Source organism: Protomyctophum bolini, assembly GCF_963924005.1.
Source record: "Protomyctophum bolini genome assembly, chromosome: 2".
In the NCBI taxonomy this organism is placed as follows: Eukaryota; Metazoa; Chordata; class Actinopteri; order Myctophiformes; family Myctophidae; genus Protomyctophum; species Protomyctophum bolini.
The window spans coordinates 32,015,310-32,042,319 of NC_137863.1; the positions used below are offsets into that span (position 1 = coordinate 32,015,310).

Genomic DNA, 27,010 nt, shown 5'->3' on the forward strand with positions numbered 1-27,010 from the left:
AAAGCGGCCCCGGAGTTCCAGGCAGCAGTAATTATTTATGTAGTATGTAGTATTATATTGTATTATGTATTTACCGGTATGTAAACAAAATCATTCTCTACATGAATAACATCCTGACAATTTATATCTGTGCTGTGTATACTTGTCCGTGTTGTGTAGAGTCAGTGAAACAGAAATAGAAAGCGGACTTGTACGTGTGACTTTGAAGACGTCTATCTGGGTGTGCCACCTAGGTAGGGGTGCAACAGTTAATCGATGTTTAAGCTATTATGTACAATAATTAACAATGGCTATGTTCACTATTTTTTTCACTATATTTATGTTATTAATTATTATAATATAGGGCTCATAACTGGTGAATTCAGAGTATTCCACTTATTAAAATGAATTGAAAATGTTCGTGTTAATTCGATCAACCCAGTTTCGCCCAAACACGGTGAAATAGCACGGATTGGCATTTCTGTACATACAAACCTGGGCCGTCTCTACTGATCTTGAGCCACGAGAGACACCACAGAGCGTGCTAAAGCGTGCAAGTTGCCGTGTCGAACGTTGCGAAGATCGCCAGAGCCGAATCAACCCCGTCCGAGTTGAAACCAAATAGCACAGAATCGTAAATAATGTCAAACCCGACTTCACCCAAATAACACGGTGATGTAGCACGGATTGGCAATTCCGTACTGTGTTAGATTGGTCAGTTCTTGATTGAATGTTTGTGATTGGTGCTCTTGTTCTTTGATGTCTAAATATCTCTCCTGCAGTTGAAGCAGAGAGATATTTGTTCTAACACACCTTGTAACCACACTACGGCTTTTTGTATCTGTATTTCTTCCCCTTTACATCAAGTAAAGGGTCAAACCTGATACTATACGTGCGTGGGATTATTTGTGCTCAGTTTTTGAAGGTAATATATTTAGAAAAGTGAACAGAAAATACACGGCCTCTATAAGTATAATATGTACAGATTTCTAGGTGTGTACGGAATTGCCAATCCGTGCTATTTTTCACAGTGTTTGGGTGAGATCGGGCTGATTCGATAGTTACAGCCCTAGTGCCTCCACCAACTAAATTGATGAAAATAGCAATGGACAAAAGCACACGCCTCGATTACGATCTACGCCAGTAGACCTAGTCCAAGCAGGCGGGCAGCGGAAGGATGGATGCTGGGCACTGAAATTGCAGTTCGCTTCTGGTTTACAAACACACCCCACCACTGACTGCACCTCTCCTCCCACACCAGTACACGGCGGATAGCCCAAAAAAAGACAAGCAAACACAAGCCGTGGGAAAGACAAACCACTGTAATTTGGGAAATTGTCAATTTGGCCGTCCACTAGCTGCATGCCATACTTATGTGCGGCAATGTGTGTGCCTTCCCAAAAATAGGACCCAAAAAGAGGGATGGGAGGAGGAAAATTGGCAGATTGACTGCAAGCAGATGGAGGGACAAACCGTGGCGTCCAGCTGGCTACACGGTGTATCCGAGTATTATATTGTTCTTATAATTTCATGTTTCTACAAACCATGCATAGTTAATGACTTGGGATTTGAGTTAATGGGACTGTGCTCACTTCGCATTTGCACACTACACATTAACCCATTAAAATCATTTTTGATTTTCGCTTTGGCTATGCAAAAATAGCAGATACACAAGCTTGTACATCTGCTATTCATTATATTTGCCCAGACGGATTTACTAGCACGTGCAAGGAGAGCAGCTGAGAAATAAATTGGGCACAGAGTGAGGAGGGGACGTGTGTGTCATGATAAAATGACAGGTGGTGCAAAACAACAGTGGTGAGGAATCGGATCCATCATTCTGATATTGTGTCCCTGTGCCCCTTCCCCTGTGAGGTCCCGTGTCTCACAGACATTTTTATATTTTTCTATCAAAAGGTAAATACTGATAAGGCACTACGTTTCATATAGATGCCTTATCATCAGACCACATCACGTTGACATCATGCCAGGCGGGTTGTAAGAGAACCTGGACGCTCCTAAGACGCAATGGAGAAGACGTCATGGCGTCCCCACATGTGCCTTAATTCCGTTAAACCTTTGGCTGCATGCAGTTTGCCTCGCAGTGTGGAGGGGGATGGAACGCTTAGAAGGTTTACTGTGGCATCTCCTTCTTACAAAACAATCTGACCGGTCTGAAGTGAGTGGTGCTGTACTGTACTGTACTGTACTGTACTGTACTGTACTGTACTGTACTGTACTGTACTGTACTGTACTGTACTGTACTGCAAATGGACCTGCGGGAGCAATTCAGTCGCCAGAAGCAGCACAGCAGTTAATGTGTGTCCAAACAACAAGCTGTGGGTGACTATACTACACTACAGCCAGGTAATGATACACTAGAAAAACAGTTTTTGTTTAAATAGCCTGCAGGAAAGAAAGCAGGTACAGGAGCTACGTAGGACTGCATGGGCTGGCATAAACACAAACACCAACAACAACATCAAAGACCCCCCTGTCCTGGGAGCTTGCAGCCTCTCTTCAGCCAACAATCGGAACACATTTTTCACTGCTTCAAGACAGGGGTCGGCGATAAACATCGCTGTTTTGGCAAGAGACTGTCATAATTGCCCGGGATGGAAAGCACACAGGGTCGCTTTCCAACGGAAGAACAAATAGCTGGACACGAGACAGTATCACGCTAAAGGTTCACAAAGTTTATTACACAAACAGGAACATATATAGTGCTGGATCCTAATGACGTGACAAGATATGAGACATAATAACGAGCCTACTGCAGCAAGGCTGACCTTGCTGTCTGAGATGTCTCTCGTAGCCTAACTATAAAGTATGCTACAGATCAGGCAGTACACAATACATATCAAGTACACTGTGTCTCACGTTCAAGTACACATGGGCGATCATTATTATAACAATGACTATAGGCCAATTTCAGCCCCCCTCATTTTGTACTATACAGCTGCCTAAATCACTTCAGAGGATTACCAAAACCCACTTTATCAACTCATGTAAGCAGATCCTGGAACCCACCCACTCATGATTTGCTTATCGCTCTGCAAGAGGGACAGACAATGCCACTGCAACACTTTTAAACAGGCTGCGTAATGCATCTGGAGGGTTGCACAAGGCCTCGTTGCATGTCTGTCTTGTGCAGCAGGCTGACAGAGCAGTTTGAACTGTATTGAGAACTAATTACATGGATTTTTGGATTTCCTCTTGGGCAGATCTCAAAGGGTAAGAATTAGCAACACCATGTCAGAGGTATGTCTGGCATCTCTTGTTATACCATCACACAGTTCGTGTGCTGTCGCCTGTGCAATAAATTAGATCGGCTATTTTAACTATAAAATAGTGCTTTAGTGATTCATTGGTAATCCCTTTCTGGTAAGGCTCCCGGGGAGACGTCAAATATGTCTTTTGGGTTTTCCGCTTAAAAGGTTTGGGAATGAACACAGAAGATAACGCCAAATTAAAAAACTAATGAGCGGAAAACTAATTTATTCTTATGGCCGATTAACTCAATTAATTAATGTGGTATGCATGGGGAGTCTGGGGAATTATACATGGACTGTCACTGGGGAGGGGGGGATGTGACATTGATTCAGAGGTGATAATGTGCAGTACACTCACTATTTGTATTATTACAAGTGTGTTCGTTCAAAATGTACGCTGTGTGTGTGTGCGTGTGCGTGTGCGTGTGCGTGCGTGTGTGTGTGTGTGTGTGTGTGTGTGTGTGTGTGTGTGTGTGTGTGTGTGTGCGTGTGTGCGTGCGTGCGTGTATGTATGCGTTCAGCCTCCTGCTGACAGTCCACAGGGAGTGTATTACTTGGGAGGTACTCATGCTGAGACATGCCTGGGGCCAAAAGGCCACTGTGGCATAAACCATAGCCTACTGCAGGCGAGGACCCAACCCCTGCACGCACACGCACGCACGCACGCACGCACGCACGCACGCACGCACGCACGCACGCACGCAATAGTCTCTATTGTACGTCAAATAACGTCTTCATTTCTTCTCATTCCTCTTTCTTACTCATTCTCATTACGATCCATTTCTCTTTTCTCTGATGTTATTAACTTCCACTTTTCTCTCTCTCTCTCTCTCTCTCCAACTCTCCATTGAATTGTCTCTTTCAGACTCGTACCGACCTCTCTTTAATTGCCTTGGTTTTGAAGGGCTTTGTAGCATACCAATGAAAAGAGCTATCATTTAAGTTCACCAATGTTATACTCTTTCCTCACGCACGCACGCACGCACGCACACAGACCTGTCTCCTTTTCGCTCCTGCGCTGTGGGAGAGCAAATTATACGGTATAAAGAGTTGTTTTTAAGAGCTTTCTCTCCCATGCCGCGCCGCTTTTATTTTGAATGTTCTTAATACCACTTGTATTTGTTATAGTATAACAGACTGAGTCATGTGTTTCTATGCCTTCGTTACCTGTGGGTCTCCATCTGGCCCCTCTCTGCCTCCCCCGGTCCCCTCTCAATAATTCACTGTGGCAATAATCTCTCTATTATCTCCAATAATAGCAGGGTGGGTCCCAGAGGGAGCGAGGCAGAGGATAACTCTGCTTAGCTGCGACGCATCATGCCACAAACTCCATGCTCTGTGGCTTAGCAGGGCAGGACATACAGCGTCTCACACAAACATTAAATGTTTTTAAATGGAGGACTGTGTTCTAGACTCAGTGGTGTGGTACATGGTACATGGAGGTACTGACTGTGTTCTCGACTCAGTGGTGTGGTACATGGAGGTACTGACTGTGTTCTCGACTCAGTGGTGTGGTACATGGTACATGGAGGTACTGACTGTGTTCTCGACCCAGTGGTATGGTACATGGTACATGGTACATGGAGGTACTGACTGTGTTCTAGACCCAGTGGTGTGGTACATGGTACATGGTACATGGAGGTACTGACTGTGTTCTAGACCCAGTGGTATGGTACATGGTACATGGTACATGGAGGTACTGACTGTGTTCTAGACCCAGTGGTATGGTACATGGTACATGGTACATGGAGGTACTGACTGTGTTCTAGACCCAGTGGTATGGTACATGGTACATGGTACATGGAGGTACTGACTGTGTTTTAGACTCAGTGGTATGGTACATGGTACATGGAGGTACTGACTGTGTTCTAGACCCAGTGGTATGGTACATGGTACATGGTACATGGAGGTACTGACTGTGTTCTAGACTCAGTGGTATGGTACATGGAGGTACTGACTGTGTTTTAGACCCAGTGGTATGGTACATGGTACATGGAGGTACTGACTGTGTTTCAGACCCAGTGGTATGGTACATGGTACATGGTGGTACTGACTTTGCAGGGCTGCTCTGCTCCTCCACAGCCTCCATGGCACACTGCAGGGACCTCTGCAGGGACAGCAGCTGGCTGGACGTCTCGCGCAGCATGAAGCGAGTCACAAACTGGCCCAGCACACTGGAACCCTGGTACTCCTGAGAGGGAGAGAGACATTAACACAGAGAGAGAGAGAGAGAGAGAGAGAGAGAGAGAGAACGTGGATTTATTTTCTGCTGGAACATCCCTGCACAGCATCGGACTTGGCAGAGTTTAATGAGAAGATATAGATGTAGTTCAGCTGTGGCTGAACCACATCTATAGCCAAGTGTTGTAACTGACTGTCTTGTGGACACGACAAGAAGAAGAACACATTAGACCTGAGGGCGATTCTAAAAAAAATCCTATATTTCTATGTCCCCAGAAGCAAAGATTTTAGTTAAAAACGTTCACTCTTCATGATTTTTCGAAAAAAAAGCAGATCTACAAGCTTGTAGATCTGCTATTTTCAATAGCTAAAGTATAACATAATGCTTAGTAAAACACCAAAGGGGGTCCCTGTCTCTTCGTCACACCTTTAGTGTGACAACCAGCCTATTATATGCCGCTGACAGACAGCCGCCGTGGGATTAACGGCCCGGAACCAGCTGCATCTGCTGCTGGAATTGCAACAACTCTCAATGGATCCTCCCCTCCCCCTCCCCCGTTCTGAAAGCACACGGAGAGCCTGAACAGAGGAACAAGGTGCTCTAATTAAGACGGGAGGCATAATTATTTAGCAGACGTCTCTCTCTCTCTCTCTCTCTCTCTCTCTCTCTCTCTCTCAGACGTCTTCTATAGCTTTGAGGAATCGATTCTCGAAAATATTCCGCTGGCTTCAATGGTGGGGGTGGGTTTATTAGGGTTTTTATCTTTCTTTAATACCTGTGTGAAGTGATTGTACGCTTTTATGCATTTATGTTATTGACTTGATATATATAAATAAATATTCTTGGCAAGAAAGTGTGCTGAAGTAAAGTATACAGTATACTGAAGTATACTGAAGTATACTCGACTCTACTTAATTACGTTCAGCTTATTCATCCCTTGGTGAAAAAGTTATTGTGTGACCGTCTGTGACGTGTTTGACACCAATTATGGTACCATGCAGCAGCTTCCCTGTGTGTGTGTGTGTGTGTGTGTGTATGTGTGTGTATGTGTGTGTGTGTGTGTGTGTGTGTGTGTGTGTTTTGTGTGTGTGCGCGTGCGTGCTTGCATGCATGCGTGTATTTGTGCGTGCGTGCGCGCACACACGTACGTGTGTGACTGTCTGTGTGTGCATGTGTGTGTGTGTGTGTGTGTGTGTGTGTGTGTGTGTGTGTGTGTGTGTGTGTGTGCGCGTGCGTGCGTGGAGCAGGATGCGTTATTAAGGACTTCTAAAAAGCCTACGTACATCTGCTGCGCTGACATGACCTTGACCTTGGGGACGAAGAGTCCCACATACTGTGTACGTAACACGATACACATGCTCAGGAAAGCTCACCTCTTTGGTTTTATCCATTGCCTTTAAGATGGAAATATTGAGGCTCTCTAGAGCTGAGAGGACATTCACGTACTCCCCCAGGTGCTGAGAGAAGTAATCTGGCAGGAGACATAGAGAGACAGCCCAGTCAGGAGACATAGAGAGACAGCCCAGTCAGTAGACATAGAGAGACAGCCCAGTCAGGAGACATAGAGAGACAGCCCAGTCAGGAGACATAGAGAGACAGCCCAGTCAGTCAATACCAGTGATGGAAAGTAACCAAGTACTTTTATTTAAGTACTGTACTGTACAATTTTGAGGTATTTGTACTTTACTTGAGTATTTCCAATTTCCAGTACTTTTACTTCTACTCCACTGCATCTCATTAACCACTTCAACCCTATACATTTTGGCAATTTGAAAATAGCCGATCAACAAGCTCACAATGCGTTGCGATGCGACGCATTGTGAGCTTGTAGATCGGCTATTTTCAATAGATTTTGTACACATTTTGAACTTGTGAAGTGGGACATTCTGCAATATGAGTACGTTTACTCTTAGTAAACATGTTGATGCTGATACTTTTAATCAAGTATATTTTCAATTCCGTACTTTTACTTGTAACGAAGTAGTTCTAAATTGCAGTATTGGTACTTTTACTTAAGTAAAACAATTGAGTATGTTTTCCACCACTGGTCAATACACTCATCACAATGCTGTCAACCAGTGGTCCTTGAGGGGGTTCCAGGTGGTCCCCTGCAACCGGAATGGACCCTTTCTTTAACTCTTGAGATTTTTACTTTCTCGAGAGTTTCCACCACTGCATATTATAAATATAAATATCACATATAAAATAGTCCATTCTCACAACACCAATGCTTTGTACATACAGATTCCCATCAAAGGATAAACCTGATCATAGAGTTATTTGATCTTTTAAAGGTTAAGAAAACAATCTAGGATAGGCTGCTAAAACATCAGAGAAATAGATTGAATTTAAATTAATCTCACGGGAATCATCCCAAGATATGATGAACCATATCAGAAAAGGACAGAAGTGTCAAAACGTCTTTGGTTAAATATAGTGTTATAAATATATCATGTCATCATCACAAAGCTGTATCAATTTGACACAGTAGGGAAAAGGCAGCTTTGCATGCATCTTAGATTCCATTATGTTATCCATATCGATTTTGCACATTTGCCCAGTCCCCGTATATCTGTCTCAACAACTATCTTTAGGGTTATGCACCGAATATTCGGCCACAGAAACGATTCGGCCGAACATGGTGGCAAAAAAAAAATGCATATTCGGTTCCGTTGATTTTAGAGGCCGAAACTGAATAGTCAAAGAACCGACAAATATGCGGCTATGACAGCAATGTTTATGGTACAAGAAATGGTTTAAAATATATATATATATATATATATATATATATATATAATAGGCCTACTAATGATATTCTGATATTCGCTATTCGGCCAACTGTTTCCGATATTCTGTATTCGGCCAATTGTTTCCGATATTCGGTATTCGGTTTCGGGCCAAGAATTTCCCTTCCGGCGCATCCCTAACTAGCTTACATTATCACCGCATTGACCTACAGATTGATTGATTGATTGATTGATTGAAGTATTTAACAGTATGCAGAATTACAGTATATACATTTCAAGCACAACTCAATACAAAAACTGTCAACTGTGAGTGGACGACCCAATAAAGCATTACACTTGTTTACAAGAGGGTCCACCTTGTTCAATTCATCATAAAATTTAGAGACGTACAAATATACATTACGCCAAAAACAGGAAATCATCATAGAGGGGGAAAAAAGGGGGGGGGGGGAAACTAAACATATACAGTGAGGGGGAAAAGGGGTGAAGAGTGAGTGAAGTGCATTAAAGCTTGGACTCTGTGGGATGAAGATTGACTGCAGCACAGGATTGAGATGCCATTCAATAAATTATGCATGTTTTTTTATTCTGGGTAGCTCTTGTGTTTATACAGGCCTGGATATTTCCCTTTATTCAGGTCAGTGAGAAACGTAAGTACTTAAGTAAAAGTATCAATACTGAAATATAGGAATACAAAATATGGCCCTTGAGGAAAATGTATTGCGGAACCCTGGTGTAGGGTATCTGATTTGTAATAATAATCCAAATCACTGACTAGTAACTAAAGTTTTCAAATACCCTTTGCCTCTGAGATGTAGTGGTAGTAAAAGTAAAAGTATTTAAAATTGGAAATACTCAAGTAAAGTACAAATACCTAAAAATTGTACTTAGTTACTTACCACCACTGCTCAAAATGTGTAAACTCAAAGGATAAAAGGTGATGGTGGATGCAGGTGAATCATGGTGTGAATGGAGGGGAAGGTTTACCCATTGTCTACCCATTAAATAAGAAAATAAATAAAAATAACGTAGCCAAGGTTTTAATCATATTAATGTGATGTGTAAACTAGGGAATAGACATGCAAACAAGACAATTACCCCACTCACCTGAAAGCTTGTCAGTGTCTAGGTTGCTGCGGGGCACAGCACAGGGGGAGGCAGAAGGGGAAAGTTAATTGAGTCCAGCAGAATTCAAAGACGTGCCGCTCATGTTCATGTCCAATGTGTGCTAGAAAGGTTCAGAGCTGTGTGGCTAGAATTTTAATTATCAGGTTCACTTGGTTAAGCCAATGAATGCAATCACAAGGACGGTTAATTGTGTATTACTGTCCCAATAATTATAATAGTTTCCTGATCCTCATTAAAAGTCCATTAGTTTTTGTATTATTGCTTTTGTAACAGGCTGTGTACGCGTTCAGGCCACGAAGAACACAGCATGCATGTCAACCTAACCTGTGTTTTTTTTTTTGCTTCCCCCCTTTCCCCCCAATTTAGTCGTCATGCCAATTAATTCCTCCCCCCACATATTTGTGTTGTCAGTGCTGTTACTGTGACTCATTCCGGTTTAGATCAAATCTAACAACATTCAAATTAAATGCTTACTAAATAATATGTGCCAGACTTTGGAAGGATGGATGACTGCTTGGAGCTGCGAAGATAGATGATCACACCATAAATGTGCCCCCCTTTAAGAGGGTTCCCCTGTGGCTAGGTTAATGGATTCTACTGGTCATTTAGGTCTATACTCTGTCTACACGCCATGTCCTCAATACTATTACTGACTCCTGCTTTCACAGAAAGCTCTGTATTCGGTGTGTGTGTGTGTGTGTGTGTGTGTGTGTGTGTGTGTGTGTGTGTGTGTGTCTGCGTGCGTGCGAGCACATGCACATGCACATGCACATGCACATGCACATGCACATGCACATGCACATGCACATGCACATGCACATGCACAGTTGCACACACGCACACGCACATGCACATGTGTATAAAGGTGTGTGTGTGTGGATAAAGGGTGTGCACAAATACACAGTAAATTAATTATTTCACCTGCGAAAACTATACAAAGACAACTTTGACAAACATATAATTCAACCTTCTTGTAGATAGATGCACAGAGCTGTTCCAGACTGTCTCAACAGATTAAACTAAGCTTTTAAGTGTTCCATGAATATAAAGTCCCTGCTGATAAAAAGGCAACAGACGTTTGGACAAAAGAAATACACGTAGAAACCAGACAGACCAATTACTTCTTCAGCCTCTGTATGTCCAGAGGGGAGGAATAAGTGTTCACATAATCCTAGTGCTGCAACTGCAGAAGTCCATTAAACTGTGCTAGAGGTACGTGGTCAGTCCTTTTGGGTCTCTGTGTCGGGCATGACCAAGTCTTTTGCCACGGACACGTTTGTCCGTGTATGGACATGTTGGTGACCCCTGGTTATTACTGGATATAGTAACGTCAGATTGCGGTAAAAAAAAAAGAAACGGCTACTCCGGTACAGTGTTGTTTTTGGCAGCAAATTTTGATTTTAGTTTTATAGTCTCTTCAATAGTTTTCATTTAGGTTCAGTCACATTTTAGTCACCTGGAATGTTTTAGTGTTAGTCTAGTTTTAGTCGACTAAATAGCATAAGGATTTAATCGAATTAAATGTATTTTGGCGGGCAATGATGCTGTCGTAATGACAGTTTTTTCCACTAATGACTGTCCAAAGTACAACAGCTTCTGCTAGATCCGTAGTGTTATCCCCAACGTACATACCCCCTTCAGCGGTCCAGCCAATTAAGTTCAGGATTGATTTTCATATTTTATTTATCGTACCGTCAAACCCAGAAGCAGTCTCTGCTCCCCAAAAATATTATGGATCGTTTCACACCCAAACAGCCCCGGGGAGAAATCTATTGCTCATTCTGAGAATCAGATTGAAAACATAAAAAGAGTGACAGAGCTTTAGTATCTGCCTGAGGAGATCAGACTTAATGCAAGAAATCACGTTTAAAAACATGTTTTTTTTTGTTCAATATGAGATGAGTTGTATTAAATGTGTTAAATGTTGACTGTATGTTTGATGCATTTATTCTATGTCAAGTGAATTTAAATGCATACGCTTTGCTACTGTGTACATCAATTGTTTTTATACATTTGTAAAAGCTTGTAAAGCAATTTGTTTTGATATTATTATCATATTTAATTGAAACTCTTTGCCTGCAAACAATGGGAAACAAATGAATTTAATATGAACCATTTGCATGGTTCAATCAGACCATCTTTTCCACCTACTTGTTCTGTCGTCCGTCGATGGAGAAAAACAGCTCCTGTAGCTCGTCTGTAGTCAGGATGCCATCAGCAAAGTACGCATTGAACTCGTCAAATGACAGCTTGCCATCATCTGAAATTCAGATGTTAACACATGTTAAAAGACAGCAGGATATGAGTACGTGCGTGCGTGCATGTGTGTGTATGTAATGCATCCCACCAAACCCTGCCCTATATCACAATCACAGTATTGCATTATATCACAATCACAGTATTGCAATGTACTGTGCTCTCAATATACAATTGGTACATTGAAAATGCAAAACGTTGCAGCTTTTGACTGTTTTTGTCAGAATCTTTTTTTCTTCTGCATAATGGGTTACTGCAGTACAAAATAAGTACAAAATTGCAGTGGACAGGAAAATCAATAGCGGAAGATGAATTGCCTGGTTGTTTAAGGTGATGTGTGGGGAAGTGTCTGTTCCAAGACTGTCTACAATCAATCTGTCCACTGCTAGAGATTGTACAGATTAGTCAGCATCTGCAGTCTGCTGGACCGAAGTGCCGCATGATGATTATTGGCTACAATGGAAATGTTATTATGTTGCTTAACAATAAGAGTAGCTATAATAGCTTCAAGTACAATCACAATGACACACGTGTTTGTAGGTGTACAATTGTCAGTGTCGAGGGGAAATTGGAGTAAAGAGAGAGGTATCAGTGTTGTTTTTGGCAGCAAATTTAGATTTTTAGTTTTAGTCATAGGGCTCCATTTTCATCACCGCTAAACCCCTTATCCTTAAACTTCTTTGCCTCTTTTTACTATTTTGAAAAACATTTTTGAATAGTTCAGCTAGCCTCTACATTGACACGTTGTGAGCTTGTAGACTGGCCATTTTAACTATTCGACTAAATCTACAGTTGATTTAGTCGACTAAAATGTATTTTGGGGGGGTCATAATGTCATAATGACTGTTTTTACACTTGCTGAAAATAGCCTTGTAGATCTCAGCTATATTTTCAGCATGCAACCAAGTTTAAAATGAATTATACTGGATCTCTTGTCCACTAGTCCCTTCCTAACATTTTAGTCTTAGTTTTAGTCGACAAAATCAACACTGCAACATTGATAAAACCTGTGAAGGAAAGAAAGTAAAGCGGCCCAATTTCTTCTGCTGCTGTGCATATACAGCCCAACACAACTCTCTCTAGAAACATCTCATAATAGCCTGTGTGATAATATAATAGCCCTGCCATGCATATCAGTCCGAACTCCTGGCTAGATGAAATGATAGAGGCAATTTAATACGTTTAATATTCTTGTTGGCCGATTTAAAACTCCAAAGGTAACTTTGAAGACCATCTGTTAGCTGGAGCCTGGACCAGTCCGTCAGGCCCCTTAGACTGTAGCTGAGCTGAATACATGATGTGTTTGCGGAGGGCAGCAGCAAGACAAGCCACTTCTGCAGATTTCTCTGCTTTCGCAAGCCTTTCTCACCTCTCTTCTCCGATCTCTCTATTGCTCGCCTCTCTTTCTGCCTCCTCACATTCACAGTGAAAGGCCAAATTGACTTTCAAGTTCAACACATTCCATGCTATTTGACAAAGAAAAACAATAAAATGTCTCTTTTTAAGCACCATCTCCGTGCCCACTACCATGACTTATTTAGCCACATCGTGTGCCATACGACGCTGTCGTGGCACGTTGCATCTGTGACGTTGCTGTGAGCTTGTATTTTGGATATTTTCGTCAGAAGTATAACATTAACATTTTATCGGGTAGGGCCCTAAAATTATGATGCCCTTGAATTGATAATTGGGTAATTCTGGTCGCGGAAGGAGGTTCCGGTCTGATGACTACAAACCAGTGACTACAAGATGACGTTCTTTCCGCTCACGATCGGTTCAGAAACCCATAAAATGCTATGCCTGCCAGGCTATCCCCTAGAGGCCTGCATTTGGAAAGCCTCCCATGTTGAAGGTGTCAAGCTGACCACCAGTTGTCTTTTTGATCGCCCTTCCTTGGTCTCCTTGGAGGGGACTGATGATGACTTCTGGGAGTTTTGCTTTGCTCTGACTGACGGATCTGGGTTAACCTTATTATTCATGGAAAGTGCTGCGGACAACCAAAAAAGAACACGTTAGTCTGGGCCTCTCAGTGTGCTTAATTGATCAATCTATTGCATTGATGTACATCGTGAGAAGTTATTGTTTTCAGCTGCCTGCTATTTGTGAGACATTATTGTGTTCACGACTGTAACTTCAACTACTTCCAGTATAGCACTATAGAAGACTGATAGATTTCTCCCTGCGTCCATCTCAGGAGACACGTCTGTCTATTTCTGTGTGTTTTTTCATAAATGTTACCTCCACCATTGATGTTATATTTCCTTCCCTCCCTCCTTCCCTCCCTCCCTCCCTCCCTGTCTCCCTCCCTCCCTCCCTGTCTCCCTGTCTCCCTGTCTGTCTGTCTGTCTGTCTCCCTGTCTGTCTGTCTGTCTGTCTGTCTGTCTGTCTGTCTGTCTGTCTGTCTGTCTGTCTGTCCAATCCATGTCTGGAGCATGCAGTTCTGAACAACATTTTGGGCGAAGTAAGTAGCCTACTGATTAACCTTTCACACATGTTGACCAGAAGGGGATGTTTGACTGTCACAAAAATGCACATTTTTCTGAGTCTGAAAATTAAAGCACGAAGGAAACTGTTGCGCCTTTCTTTGTCCTTTGTTTTGGGTGAACTGCAGGAGCGGTACGTGGTCTCAAAAACATAGAAGAAAACGTTTTGTTTAAGTGTCTTATTTATCGTTACATCCCATATACTGCGAGAGTAACATTATTTGGTGTACAGCTCCTCAACATTGCAGCCAGAAGACAAAATAGCAAAGAGTAACAATACAATAACAAAATATAACAACAATTGCACACTACATGGTGCCTTTGTTTGTCAGTTAAGAATAATAGTATCTGTTCTTCCCCAGATGCTCCGGGCTGACTGCAATGATTAAGATATCTTACACAACACAGCAGTGTAGGCACCGTGTGTATCAAAGCAGGGAATGGTGTTGGGAAAACTCTCTTGGACGTTTGGACCCTGAAAACCATCCCCAGTGTCTCCTTTAACTGCCTGCGAGTGTGAGGTATGGAGTCTATATGGACCACAACATAAACTCAGCTGACGTGCAGTGCAGCCGTACGTGTTGCCAGATTCAGCGAGAGAAGCAAGCAACCAGGTATCCGAAATTGAAGTCCAAACATAGAACTAGGCCACGCACGCACGCAGGCATGCACGTACACACGCACTAACAATGTCCATTATTAGGCTATGAGGCTGAAACATACTAAGAATATACCAGCATCAGTAAAGTATAAAAGCATAGACGACATAGTGCTCAGCCAGGCTTTCACGAAGAGCCTGAGAGCCCACTGTGAGGAGATTGGACTGGATGCTCTCAGTAATTCTAGACCTTCTGAAGCCTTTGTGAGCTAGTCCTTGGGAATTTATAAACCACTTAAGAGAACTGAGATTCTTCTCGGGCAGCAAAAGGACTGACCTATTGGGAGAGATACGAAGAGTGTGTCCCACTTTGTGTCCTACTTAGTTCACTACCTCTCTTCATGCTCGCTCAGCTGTTGTTTACTCGGGCCCCGTCATCGTCTTGTTTATCCAATCTGAGAACCCATCGTCAAAAAATAAATAAAGGAAAAACATTGACGGAGTCAACAGTCTGTCTTGAGAGACTAAGCTTTATCTGACATTTTTCACGTGCAGCAGATAGTTCTGGCAGTGCATGCTCATTGGCTGTCCGGCCGGCGCCCTTTGTTTTGGAGGTAGCCATTAGCTTTACCATTTTGGAGATTGCTTAACCCATTTAGACCTGAGAAAAGATTCTACAAATGTCTTCTAAATCCTGACAGTTTTCTGAAAAACCCTATGTTTCAATGTCAGTCGTTCTCAAACATTTTCATGTCAAGGACCCCCAAAAATATGTAATTGGCCGCCAACCCCCATTTGAAAATATATTCTTCCATGGACCCCCTTACCAGAAGCAAAGATTTGACTTAAAAACGTTCGCTCTGAAAGAATATATAGATCAAAGATTTGCAATGGGTCAAGCCAGGTGACCAGAACGTACAGTATAATATACTTGTAATTGTAATATTATTACAATGCTTGTCCCAGACATCTAAAAATGAAGCCATTTGCATGATCGTCTAGGCCGGGTCCTTTAATCACCCTATGCACTCTTTCTTTTTATTGTGTTTACCTCTGTTTTCGGCAAATCTAAAAGCTCTCGCTCTTTTTTTCCTCTTTTTTTTTATCCCACGATGTTGTAACCCATATTGTTTTCACCTGGTGCCAATGCCTAAACTGTAATCATGGGCGCTACTCTCCCTCTGCCAACCTGGGGAGAGCCCCGAACTGAGCTCATCCTTCCTTCAATGCCTGAGGAATGAGCTGCTTCTTATCACCTGACAGGGGGGAGTTTCCCCCGGTAGGACGTATAGCGTACGGAAAGAACACGTTATTCCTTTCCCCTCCATCAGGCGCCCCGGCTGGCCAGTTGGAGGCAGTTTAGAGACCAGGATTACTGCATGTTTTTTTGTTCGGGTTACCTACCCTAGGGGGACACGGAGAGAACACGCAAACTACCCTATAGGGGACACAGGGAGAACATGCAAACTCCACACAGAAAGGCCCTTTCGCCGCATGCACTCACACACACACACACACACACACACACACACACACACACACACACACACACACACACACACACTAAGGCTGTCCCCAAACATTCAAGGTTTGAATGTTCGCTCGTTAGGGTTGGCACTCGAATCTTAATTAATGCATTTGAACCATTCGTTGTTTTTTTGTTTTTTTATTATTAACTCGAAAATATATCTCGGCGAGAATGAACACACACACACACACACACACACCAGCATGGCACAATTTGAGAAAAAGGTTAGTTCTCTCTCTCTCTCTCTCTCTCTCTCTCTCTCGCTGCGCTGTTGCGTCTGTGTGTGTGTGTGTGTGTGTGTGTGTGTGTGTGTGTGTGTGTGTGTGTGTGTGTGTGCACGCGCATGTGCGTGTGTGTGTGACACTGATTTATTGAATATTTTGACTTTCAATTCAAATGTATATACATACATTTAGTTTTGATTGTATTGTTGCTTTTTGCCTTGGCAATGTAAATGTAACCCAGCCAACATGGCAACCCGCAAATGGCAACCCATGTCAACTGTCAATCAAGGCAGTATAAAGGTGACATCAGTTCCTACACTCCCCACTCCCACTCCCACCTATGCAAGATGGCCGAAATGTTTGACAGCAGCATGGTCCTGTCCACTGTGACAACCTTTGGTTACTCTTCGGTGAGTCATATAGGCTTGGTGTCTTAACTTGGATCAACTGGTTAACTGTTTGTTTATTTTGAAAGCATTTGATTTATGATTTATGTTTGAACTTTTGGTTTAATAATTAATATTGATGTATTCTATTATATTATATATATTATAAATTATGGGTTGTGGGGGCTGACAAGGCTATACAGCCACATGTGTTTCTAATGTGATGTAGGCCTACATAACACTAATGACACTTATCTTTTCTCTTCATGTAATTCCAGAATATGAAGTGTCACTGCACCAGTGGTGTAGGAGGCAGCACCAAGCCCTGGACCCTGAGATGAGCCATGTCCGTGGGCCCCACAGCCCCACCAATTTAGGCTTCCGAGGACCCCCACCCTACCCTGGAGCCCATGTGAAGTGTCCCAGACCGATGCCCCCCCCTCCCTGCACAAGACATTGAGGTAGGAACTGTACGCTATAGCTGCTGCTGGGAAGAGCTGCGCAGTGAGTACAAACTTGTTTATTGTCCTTTGCTGTCGCTGGTGTGGTTCTGCAGGGTAGCCTACTGATGGTGTTGCTCTCGTTTGCGTTTGCGTTCCTGCGGTTGCGTCGTGTCGGGCTGCCTGCTGTTGCACTCGTTTGCGTTGCGTCTTTTGCGTCGACTGCCACAATTTCGGCCGGTTCTGTCATTTCACCTCATTTCACCTAACTTGTGGACACTGCCTGTCATCTGCAGAAGAACGTGATGGTTCACGGTAACTGGGTAAGTATCTGTTTTTTGTATTCTTTGCTGCTGGTAGGGTAGGGCTGGTAGGGTAGGGCTCCTACAAGGGTAGGTTTTTGCGTTGCGTCGCAAACAAAGCACTTTGGCACAGGCATGGAGCTCCTGGTTTACTGGGATGGGGTTCGATTCCCTGCTGCGCCCTATGCTGATTACATTTAATCTGTTAAACAGGCATCCTTTTGCACAATAGAGCGTCGCAGTCCCTCCCCCTTTCAGAACGACGAGTGTCCCAGGAATTTTTTCTCCATTTCATTTTCTCCATAGGCATTTCAAAACTTATTTATTTAAAGACCTTTAAGCGTCGTATACGAAGCCAACTCCTGTCGTGACAAATCATGACAACGCACACAATATTTTGGACCAAATAATTACAAAGAAGAACACAACGTGTTGTAACCTGCCGTTTTATCTACTTTCTAATTCTTTGTTTGGCCCGAAAAATTGTGTTTGTCGTGATTGGTCCGAATGTTCACTCGAAAATTCCTTCCCAAGTTCGAGTCCTAAAATAAGGGCTAGGGTACAGCCTTAACACACACACACACACACACACAGTCGCACACACACACTATCATCTATCCCTAGCTGACCTGGCTCCCTAAGCAGCATTTCTCTTTTGTACACGACCTCCATCCGCGAAAGAAAGGGAATTAATAAATATGGTATCACAGCTTTTATCTATGTTTCATAGGACCAATCTATTTTTCATGTTTTCTTCACCCAGAGTGTACCCTGGTGTTCATATTATACTGTAACACTATCTTCTCTGTACATCACAACAGCTTATTAGTGCTGAGCTCCATCTCATCTATCTACTGTATAGGTTATTATTATACAACAATATTCCTCGGGAGAGGACATACTCTATGTTTATACTATAGTCTCTCTTTTCTTTACTTGATATATGCTGCATGATTATCCCTGTGGAGTTTATTACTGTAGGCTACAATAATTATGGCATGTAAATGAGAAACGGTAATGAATGTATAGTATAGTATCACAGTATATATTTTGTATACATTTATCTCCAACTTTCTCCCCAACAACAGTAACCTCTCACTCGCTTCACTTGACACCTCTGTGGCAGTGGTGTAAAGTAAGTAATACAGTAAGTGCATTTACTCAAGTACTGTAAGTACAATTTAGATTATTTTGTTTTCATTATTATTTTTTACGTGACTTAGTGAGTATTTCCAATTTTAAATCATTTTACTTTTACTCCACTAACATCTCAGAGGCAAATATTGTACTTTTACTCCACTTATTTGGAAACTATAACTACTAGTTACTTTGGAGATTTAGCTTTGGAGATTTTGCCGGCATGCAGCCACTGAAAGGCAAGAGCTGTGAAGATGTAATGTTTGGTGTCAAGGTGGTTATGACTACAGTACGTTCCGTGAATAATTTCTCTTTTTTTACTTCGTTACTACTGAGTATAGTGACAAAAACATAATAATAATCCAACGTATCCAGGCTGGATCCCAGGCTAGTAATGATCCCCTGTAGCTACCATGGCCCGCTGATGGCAGTTTGGCACCTGATTATTTACTTTGATATTGCATTGAGATAAGTGGTTTCCTTGTCACAGGGCATTGAGATAAGTGGTTTCCTTGTCACAGGGCATTGAGATAAGTGGTTCCCTTGTCACAGGGCATTTTCAACCACAGCAGCAGCTGAGGGAATGCTAGGCCTGACTCACACCTTTACAACAGACTGATGTATGCTTGTTGTATAGAGACTTATTGACTGATGCAAGCTCGCAATTCATTTCCAATGGGAGTCACATGGTTTGACACAACATTTGTGTTGTGTGATTGGGTGGGGGGCAGTCGAAACACAGCCGCAATGTGTCGTGTTGCGACGCATTGTGAGCTTGTAGATCGGCTATTTTCAAATAGTCAAAATGTATAGGGTTGAAGTGGTTAATGTATGTTTTCTAATCAAAATTAAAATTGCCAAAGTAACTAGTAACTATAAGTTACAAATGTCAGGAATACAGTCTGAGCCTTGGGTCTGGGCTTGCCTGTGGGTGTGACTATACTTCTAGTTGTTGCCATATGTGCTTCTGCCCTGACTAATTGTCATTTCTTGTCATTCCAGTGCCGTCACTCCCACTCATCTGCTCACTCTCAATCAGCCAATCAGAGTGGAGCTTCACACCTGCACTCTGTTCGTTTGTCACACTCAGTCTACTTAAACCCTGTTTGTCTCTTTGTTCTCTTCCAGATTATATCTCCTGTGTCCCTGTGCTCTCTGCTCCAGTCCCACCAGTTTTGCTTGCATTTAGCTTTTGTTCTTTAACCTCCTGCCTGGATTCTGACCTTCCCTTTGCCTGCCGGATATTGCATTTGATTGCCAGGGTTTTTTGTGGTTCTATGTTCATGGACTTTGGACTTCCTTTCCTGTGAACTGAATTACAATTAAAACTCTGTTTAACCTTCAACCTGTTTCTGTCCGCTTCTGGGTCCTAAAATCATATCCTGACAACAAATACTTGTAGTGGTGTAAAAGTAAACATTTTGGCTCTGAGATGTATATAGTGGAGTAGAAGTACTGGAAATTGGAAATACTCAAGTAAAGGTACAAATACCTCAAAATTACTTGATAGTACTGTAATTAAGTAAAAAAAGTACTCTGCCCAGCTATTATTTGTATGAGGCGTGCGCACACGCACACGCACACACACACACACATTTTAAGAATTTCTTTATGTCCACACAAAGGGAAATGCACAAGGACACAAACATTATGGGTGCAGTTATGTTACAATCACAGGCCTATGACACATGTCTTGGAATCATAATACAGCAAGAATGTCACTCAGCAGCGTCTCTAATAGCCATATTCGTTCACACAACGGTGTTCAGGACTAGGCTCATGGTGGCATCATAGACAGTACAATGGAGACAGTACAACACCTCGCAATGGGGACAGTACACGCACGCACGCACGCGCACACACACACACACACACCTGTCACGGTGTGACAGATTCATCATCAACAAGCATGTTATTGTACTCACCATTTTTGTCTGCTCTGCGAAAAATCTGGAGGGGAAAGAAAAGTGAGAGAAGATTATTAGTTTCGGGGGTTGTATAAGCAAGATATCACTGATTCTCTCAAGGCAATAAGCAGGTCCAGGTAATTCAGTATCAAGGACCACACCACCAATGGAAACATTTAACCATTTATTGAAAACAGGAAGGAAGGGCATGGTTATGAATACGACAGCAGGGTGATGGCCCACGACGGGCCATCGGCGGCGTCTGGGATTTGAGCCGAGGTGATCCGGCATGCTCCAGAGGCACGTCAGACCCCCCTTAGGGATCTGTTAGGAGATGTTAGAGGGAGTAGGATGAGAATTAGGATGGGACGACGAAAGCGAGAACGGGGGGAGAACCAGGGGTTGGATGGGCTTTATATGCACAGGTGGAGGTGACCCGATTGGAGGTGGCTTGATGGGGGTGGAGGTATTGCATCGGAGGTGTGGTCCTGCTCCTGAACTTCAGCTATTCTAGCACCATTTAAAATCATGGTAATTAATACAAAACAAAAAGTCATTAGAAACTTGAACTATAAAACAATGTCATTATAATACAAAAATACTTTTCCTTATGCAGAGTCATATAGTGTAATTATGATCCTCACAGAGCAATTAGCCCCCTGAACTAGACACTGTAGCAGGTATGTAACAATAAATCAAAGCTAAATGAATCTCAGCAAAAGCATTGATTTAGCCCAGTATAATGCATTCAGCCATGTACAGTATCTATTCTTTATTACATGGCTTGGTTGAATGCTTGACTCTGATTGGTCAATCACTGAATTCAGCAGTGAGTTATTTCTTGATAATGACCGCTCCGCTCTATAACAAACCCGATGCCTAATCAAACCCTCTGAGCACCAGCTGTGCGGCTGCGCCCCGCTTGATTTACTGCTGTTTCCAACATGACAGCCATGTAAACACACACACACACACACACACACACACACACACACACACACACACACACACACACACACACACACAGTGACAGCTGGGCAGACACAGCCAGCACAAACTTATGGAATACTTTTTTTGTTGTGTTTTGGGTCAATTTATTAATTTATGTCAGGTAGCCATGTAATAAGCAGATTCGGATTCGCCTCGGTGGGTAAACTCCCTGTCGGTGAATTATCTCCTGACAATGTCCACCTAGCCAGATATGATCCTTTACATATTATTGTGCTTCCACATCCAACCGGCATCTCACCCAGGTCAGGACTGACAGGCCTGCCAATTTTGACCTACATGTTATTAATAACAGCTGCGGTCGTTATCGCTAATCATTTTGCAACATGTCAACAAGCTGCAGGTCTCTGCTTGTGTTCTTCCCTACTCGTTATGTTATGGATATAGACAGGTCATTTATATCCTAGGCCATTGCTGCATTTTTAAGATCAATGTTTTCACAATTTGTTTATGTGAGAGCTAGCATAAACTCGTTGCTGTCGGGAGGAAACCTCATAACTCCATCAGTGTTATTGAACACCCTTTACTGTGTTGTTTCGAAAATATTAACCAATGGATAGTAAAAAGTGCTTTGGACAAAACCTCTTAACTCCATTGGACCCTCAAAAATGTCTGCTAAAGCAACTAACTCAACCACCTCTCCCCCTCTCATGGAAGTAATTGACAATATATAAAGTTACAACACCAACTTTGATGAGGCTGTATTGCTTTGTTTTAAAAATATAAGGTTTTCTTAATTTCCTGAAAGTTTTATATTTTTAATTTCCTGAAAAATTAACATTTTGGATTTATGAGGTTTAGATAGCATGTTTTTTGTCAGTTGAAACCTGACCAGTGATTCATTTCATTTCATTTTGCTGGCACAAAGATATGTGCGAGCCATTGCTCTTTTTTTGTATTCCTATTTCTTTCTAAACAAAATACACATGACACCACGCCACATCATCATCATCATCATCAACAACAACAACAGGATCTCCCACTCTCATGCTCAAGCTTATAGGTGAATATTCTGACATGAGTCCGTAAATAAATGTGTTCCTCTGTGTAGGCTATAAGCACTAAGCACTAAACAACAAATGTAGGCTACTCGTATATGATCAGAATTCCCGCTCCCGCCCAGCAACACAAGTCAACTCCCGTGGGACATCGACAGAACAACAGATACCCCCGGAGACCACTGGAATATTTTTAGACAGATATAGATATAGAACGCGAAACATCCAGAGGCGAACCAAGGGAATAATTCCAGTATCTTTACGCCCACATTTGTAGTACGTGTAGCCTACTTGACAATGTACCGTACCCCAAAGATCCCAATTAACAAGATTCATTCAATGTCTGAGGCTGAATAAATGCATATGAGAAAGCAACCCCATATTATGACGAAATGAATTGCAATTCCGTACATACACGCCTAGAAAACGCAAAAATCTGTATTTATTACACAACTATTGTTTTGACTGTGATGGAGGTGTGGCTTTCACTAGCACAAAAGTGCTATTTCGTGGCTGGGTGGGTTCGGGTTTGACATTATTTACTATTCTGTCCATGTTGGGTTACAACTCGAACGGGGCTGAGTCTGCAACTTCGCAACGCTCGGCATGGCAACTTGCCTGTGGCTCAAGTTCGGTGAAGACGTAGAAAGATAGTAGAGATGATGTACAACTAACTGGTAATCACATGCCAATGATGCCATGCACAGTGCGAGCTGTCTTAAAAGTCAGAGAGAAAGATTGAGAGAGGTATTACTATGGCATGTCTTGTGCTCTACTGAGTGCACCTTTCTAGTTGATTATTCAGTCCACTCCAGACAAGAGACCAGAAGAGTAAAACTAGCATGCCAACTGCTAATGGTATATCAGTAAAATAATTTATTGACAACAGAGCAGACAAAAAAATACAACGTTTCCGTCTCACTGGCCTTCGTCAGGTATACAGTAGGTATAATTAGATAGATACCTGCCGAAGGCCAGTGAGGCCGAAACATTGCATTTTTGTCCACTCTGTTTTGGGAGCTTTTAAAACGGTGTGAGCAGCAAACTCTTTATACAACTAAATCACAAATTATTCCCCTTTAGCTATTACAATAACTACCTGCTAGACAAGACATGGACTATCCTGTCCTTTGTCATTATTCCATCTTTATCAATACTATCTCTCTCCCTATGGCACAGTATACACTTTTTCGCTCGTCTGGACTCCTACCAAACATCACAATCCATTACAGGTCTAGCTAAAAGCCACTCCCTGCCATAGCTGTCTGCGTCTTTTGGCTCTCTGGTGTCAGGAGATAATAATGCATCATTTACAGCAAGCTCCCAAAAGGTCAGTCCCTCCTGCTTTCTCAGAGCGCTGCTATTCTGATGAGATACTGTATGCTCACCTCGGAGGCTTAACTGATACTGATGGATCTTCACAGGGATTTTTTAATCTGGGCAAGGCATTCTACGGTAAAATATGAAGCTTGTGAACAACATTCATCCACTCCACTATCTCTGCCAACAGTGTCATTTTAATTTTCCTTTTTATTAATGCACAGATCAATAATTCATTTCATATGGGAATGTTTGTTTATCCTCTTCTGACCAATCCCACTGCATTTTCAGGCTATAGACGTCTAAATGGCCATCTAAAAATGGGTCTAAAAATGCTAATCAACGTCTAGAGAGAGAGAGCTCTCTAGAGAGAGAGAACAAAAACAATGGAAGAAATGATTTCACCACAAACACAAATAGTTCCTGACCTGAACTCCTTTTTGAGACACTAAATGCTTCATCCACTATTAGCTGGGCTGCTGCAGCTTGTACAGTATACATTCCTCTCCCTGTATCTAATCTACACTGCAGCTACTTGGATCAATATACGGTAGTAAGAAAGGGGGATTGTAAAGGCTTTCTCTTGTTATCCTATCTTCCACATGGAATGTTGTGAGTACGTCAACCTGGCAACAAGGGACTAATCCACAAACAAACGAAAATTAGACCATCGGCTATATCTTGCGCCACCCCTTATCCCTAAACCTATTTTTTACTATTTAAAAAAACCTTTTAAAATAGTTCAAATAGCTGATCTACAAGCTCACAACATGTAGATGTAGATCGGCTACAAAGTTTAGGGATAAGGGATAAGGGTGGCGCAATTATATACTTGGTTGTGCATTATTTTGTGCACTGAAAAGAGTACAACCTCACAACATGTCGCAGTGAAATGTGGGCCATTTTAGTGTACGCAGTTGTATTTATCTCTGGATCGATATCTCATGATGATGTGTCACTAGCAAAGCTTAAGCAGTTTTATAGACACTAAAATTCAACCCGCAGTGGTGCATCATGGATCAGCGATTCTCAAAATTGGATCCAAATTAATGTTATGATCTCAACAATACAAGCTAAGAAGCTTAACATATTGTGTGGGCTGCGGAGAAGGCTCATCTGACAAAGCTTATTTGTTGTTTCCCTTTTTGGCAGGCCATTCTGGTCAATCAAGCCATGAGGCAACAACTATAACGTATTCAGCCGCTCTCATTAAAGTGCTGTCAGTGTCATAAAATCCCAGTACAGTGATTCTCAAACATTTTAATTTCAAATACCCACCAGTATAGTATGCGGTAGGCCCCCAATCAACAGTACACTGTAAAAAAAAAAAACTATAATTTAAATCATATAAAGACCCCCAGGAAAGTGTTCTAAATCATATGGCCAATATAAATATAGTGGATGCTCCTGTGCCCTCACTTCAGTGTGATTTATCAAAGTGTGTGCAGATGTACTGCAGATGTAATCTTAGTTTACAGCTGTGTGACTTGTGGCAGGACAGTTTAATACAAAACAACATTTTGCTGTCTCTGCAGAATAATTGTGGCCCAGCGGGGTGCCATTTCAGTCTCCCCATAAGCCAATCTTTAAAAAACCTAACCCAGTTTCTGGAAAGGACTCCAATAAATATAGCATGCACTAAAAAAAACAAGGAAATGCTATAGGAAGGCTTCCTAGATAGCATTTCCTCACAGTATTACTATACATTTATCTTCCGAATCCGAACGCATAATATATCACATGGAACTGCACAACTTATTTTTCCTTCGCCAAAACAGAAGATATTATACAAAAATATCTGATGCTTATGAGCAGTGAGGCAATTTAACCCATTAAGACCTGAGGACGATTCTACAATTGTCTTCTAAATCCTGACAGTTTTCTGAAAAACTTTCCATGTCAGTTGTGCTCAACCTTTTTCATTTCAGACCCCCAGAATTATCTGGATTTGGCCGCCGACCACCATCTGAAAATATGATGTTCCAGGGCAGGGACCTCCCAGAAGCAAAGATTTGAGTTAAAAACGTTTGCTCTGAAAGAATATACAAATTCAGAAACAGGTCTCATGGTCGCAGCTTACGTATTTCCTGTAGGCGGAGCCGACATAGCTGCGGGGTAAACCCGCACCTCTTCTACTACAGTGAACTGTAGAGTGACTGTAGTCTGCCTCAAATGTTACTCTTTTACCTGCTTTTTACTAACACTAACATTACAAAAAGGCCCAGAACATCGGGATGAACCTGTGTAGTTTAAGAATAACATAATGCTTAAAACATCAAAAGAGTTTCCTGCCCAGAATGTGTTGTGTGTTAGCTAAGATTTTTCTTCACAATGTTCTAATGTTTAATTTATGCTCTGTTGTATGTCTGATGGTGTGGCACACCAAATATGCATTATGAGCTTGTAAAATAGTATAAACCGGGCTTAAATTCATTTTGTATCATTACACATCTTTGGTCTGAACTAGGCTTAAGAAACAAACATGTATTTGTAATATGTAATATCTATTTGATGTATTACCATGTTTTTTGTTCTTGCTTACTGTAAATCGCTCTGAGCGTCTGCTAAATTGTAAATGAGCAAACGGAAGATGCATGTACAGAATCAAGACCTGGGAAAGGGTATTGAATGTACAGTAACTCATAGCTGGGTTCAATGTTGTAATTTAATTTCTCTCTCCGGGGCAGGAGATTTCAGTGGACAGGACATAGTCTGGTGTTTCTATAAATACACTAAAATATTGTGTCTTGGCTTGAAAATAATTGGACTTTTTCTGACTTGCCAACCATAAAACAATGCTGTGTGTGTGTGTGTGTGTGTGTGTGTGTGTGTGTGTGTGTGTGTGTGTGTGTGTGTGTGTGTGTGTGTGCGAGCGAGTGAGCGTGCGCGCGTCTGCATGCGTGTGCGACTGTGCGTGTGAGTGCGTGTGTGTGTGCACACCGTGCATGTGTGCTCACTCTTGCGTGTTTGTGATTGCGACATGCCTGTGTGTAGATGGTGGAAGTGACTGCTTTTGAATGTGTCTGTGTCTGTAAAAGCAGCACAAGAAGGTTGACAGTCAACTAAATTGTCAGGCAGACTGCCACACACACACACACACACACACACACACACA

General features: G+C 42.2%; 1 protein-coding gene across 1 annotated transcript in view; it reads right to left on the minus strand.

Moving 5' to 3' along the window:
• necab3 (N-terminal EF-hand calcium binding protein 3) overlaps nucleotides 1-27,010 on the minus strand; it is a gene marked incomplete at both ends in the record, with an annotated part of 45,743 nt that overhangs the window by 16,269 nt on the left and 2,464 nt on the right. The window contains 5 exons of the mRNA XM_080790440.1: nucleotides 5,306-5,442; nucleotides 6,807-6,904; nucleotides 9,288-9,313; nucleotides 11,460-11,568; nucleotides 20,588-20,612. Coding sequence (XP_080646566.1) covers nucleotides 5,306-5,442; nucleotides 6,807-6,904; nucleotides 9,288-9,313; nucleotides 11,460-11,568; nucleotides 20,588-20,612 — 395 coding nt within the window. The remainder of the gene's footprint in view (nucleotides 1-5,305; nucleotides 5,443-6,806; nucleotides 6,905-9,287; nucleotides 9,314-11,459; nucleotides 11,569-20,587; nucleotides 20,613-27,010) is intronic.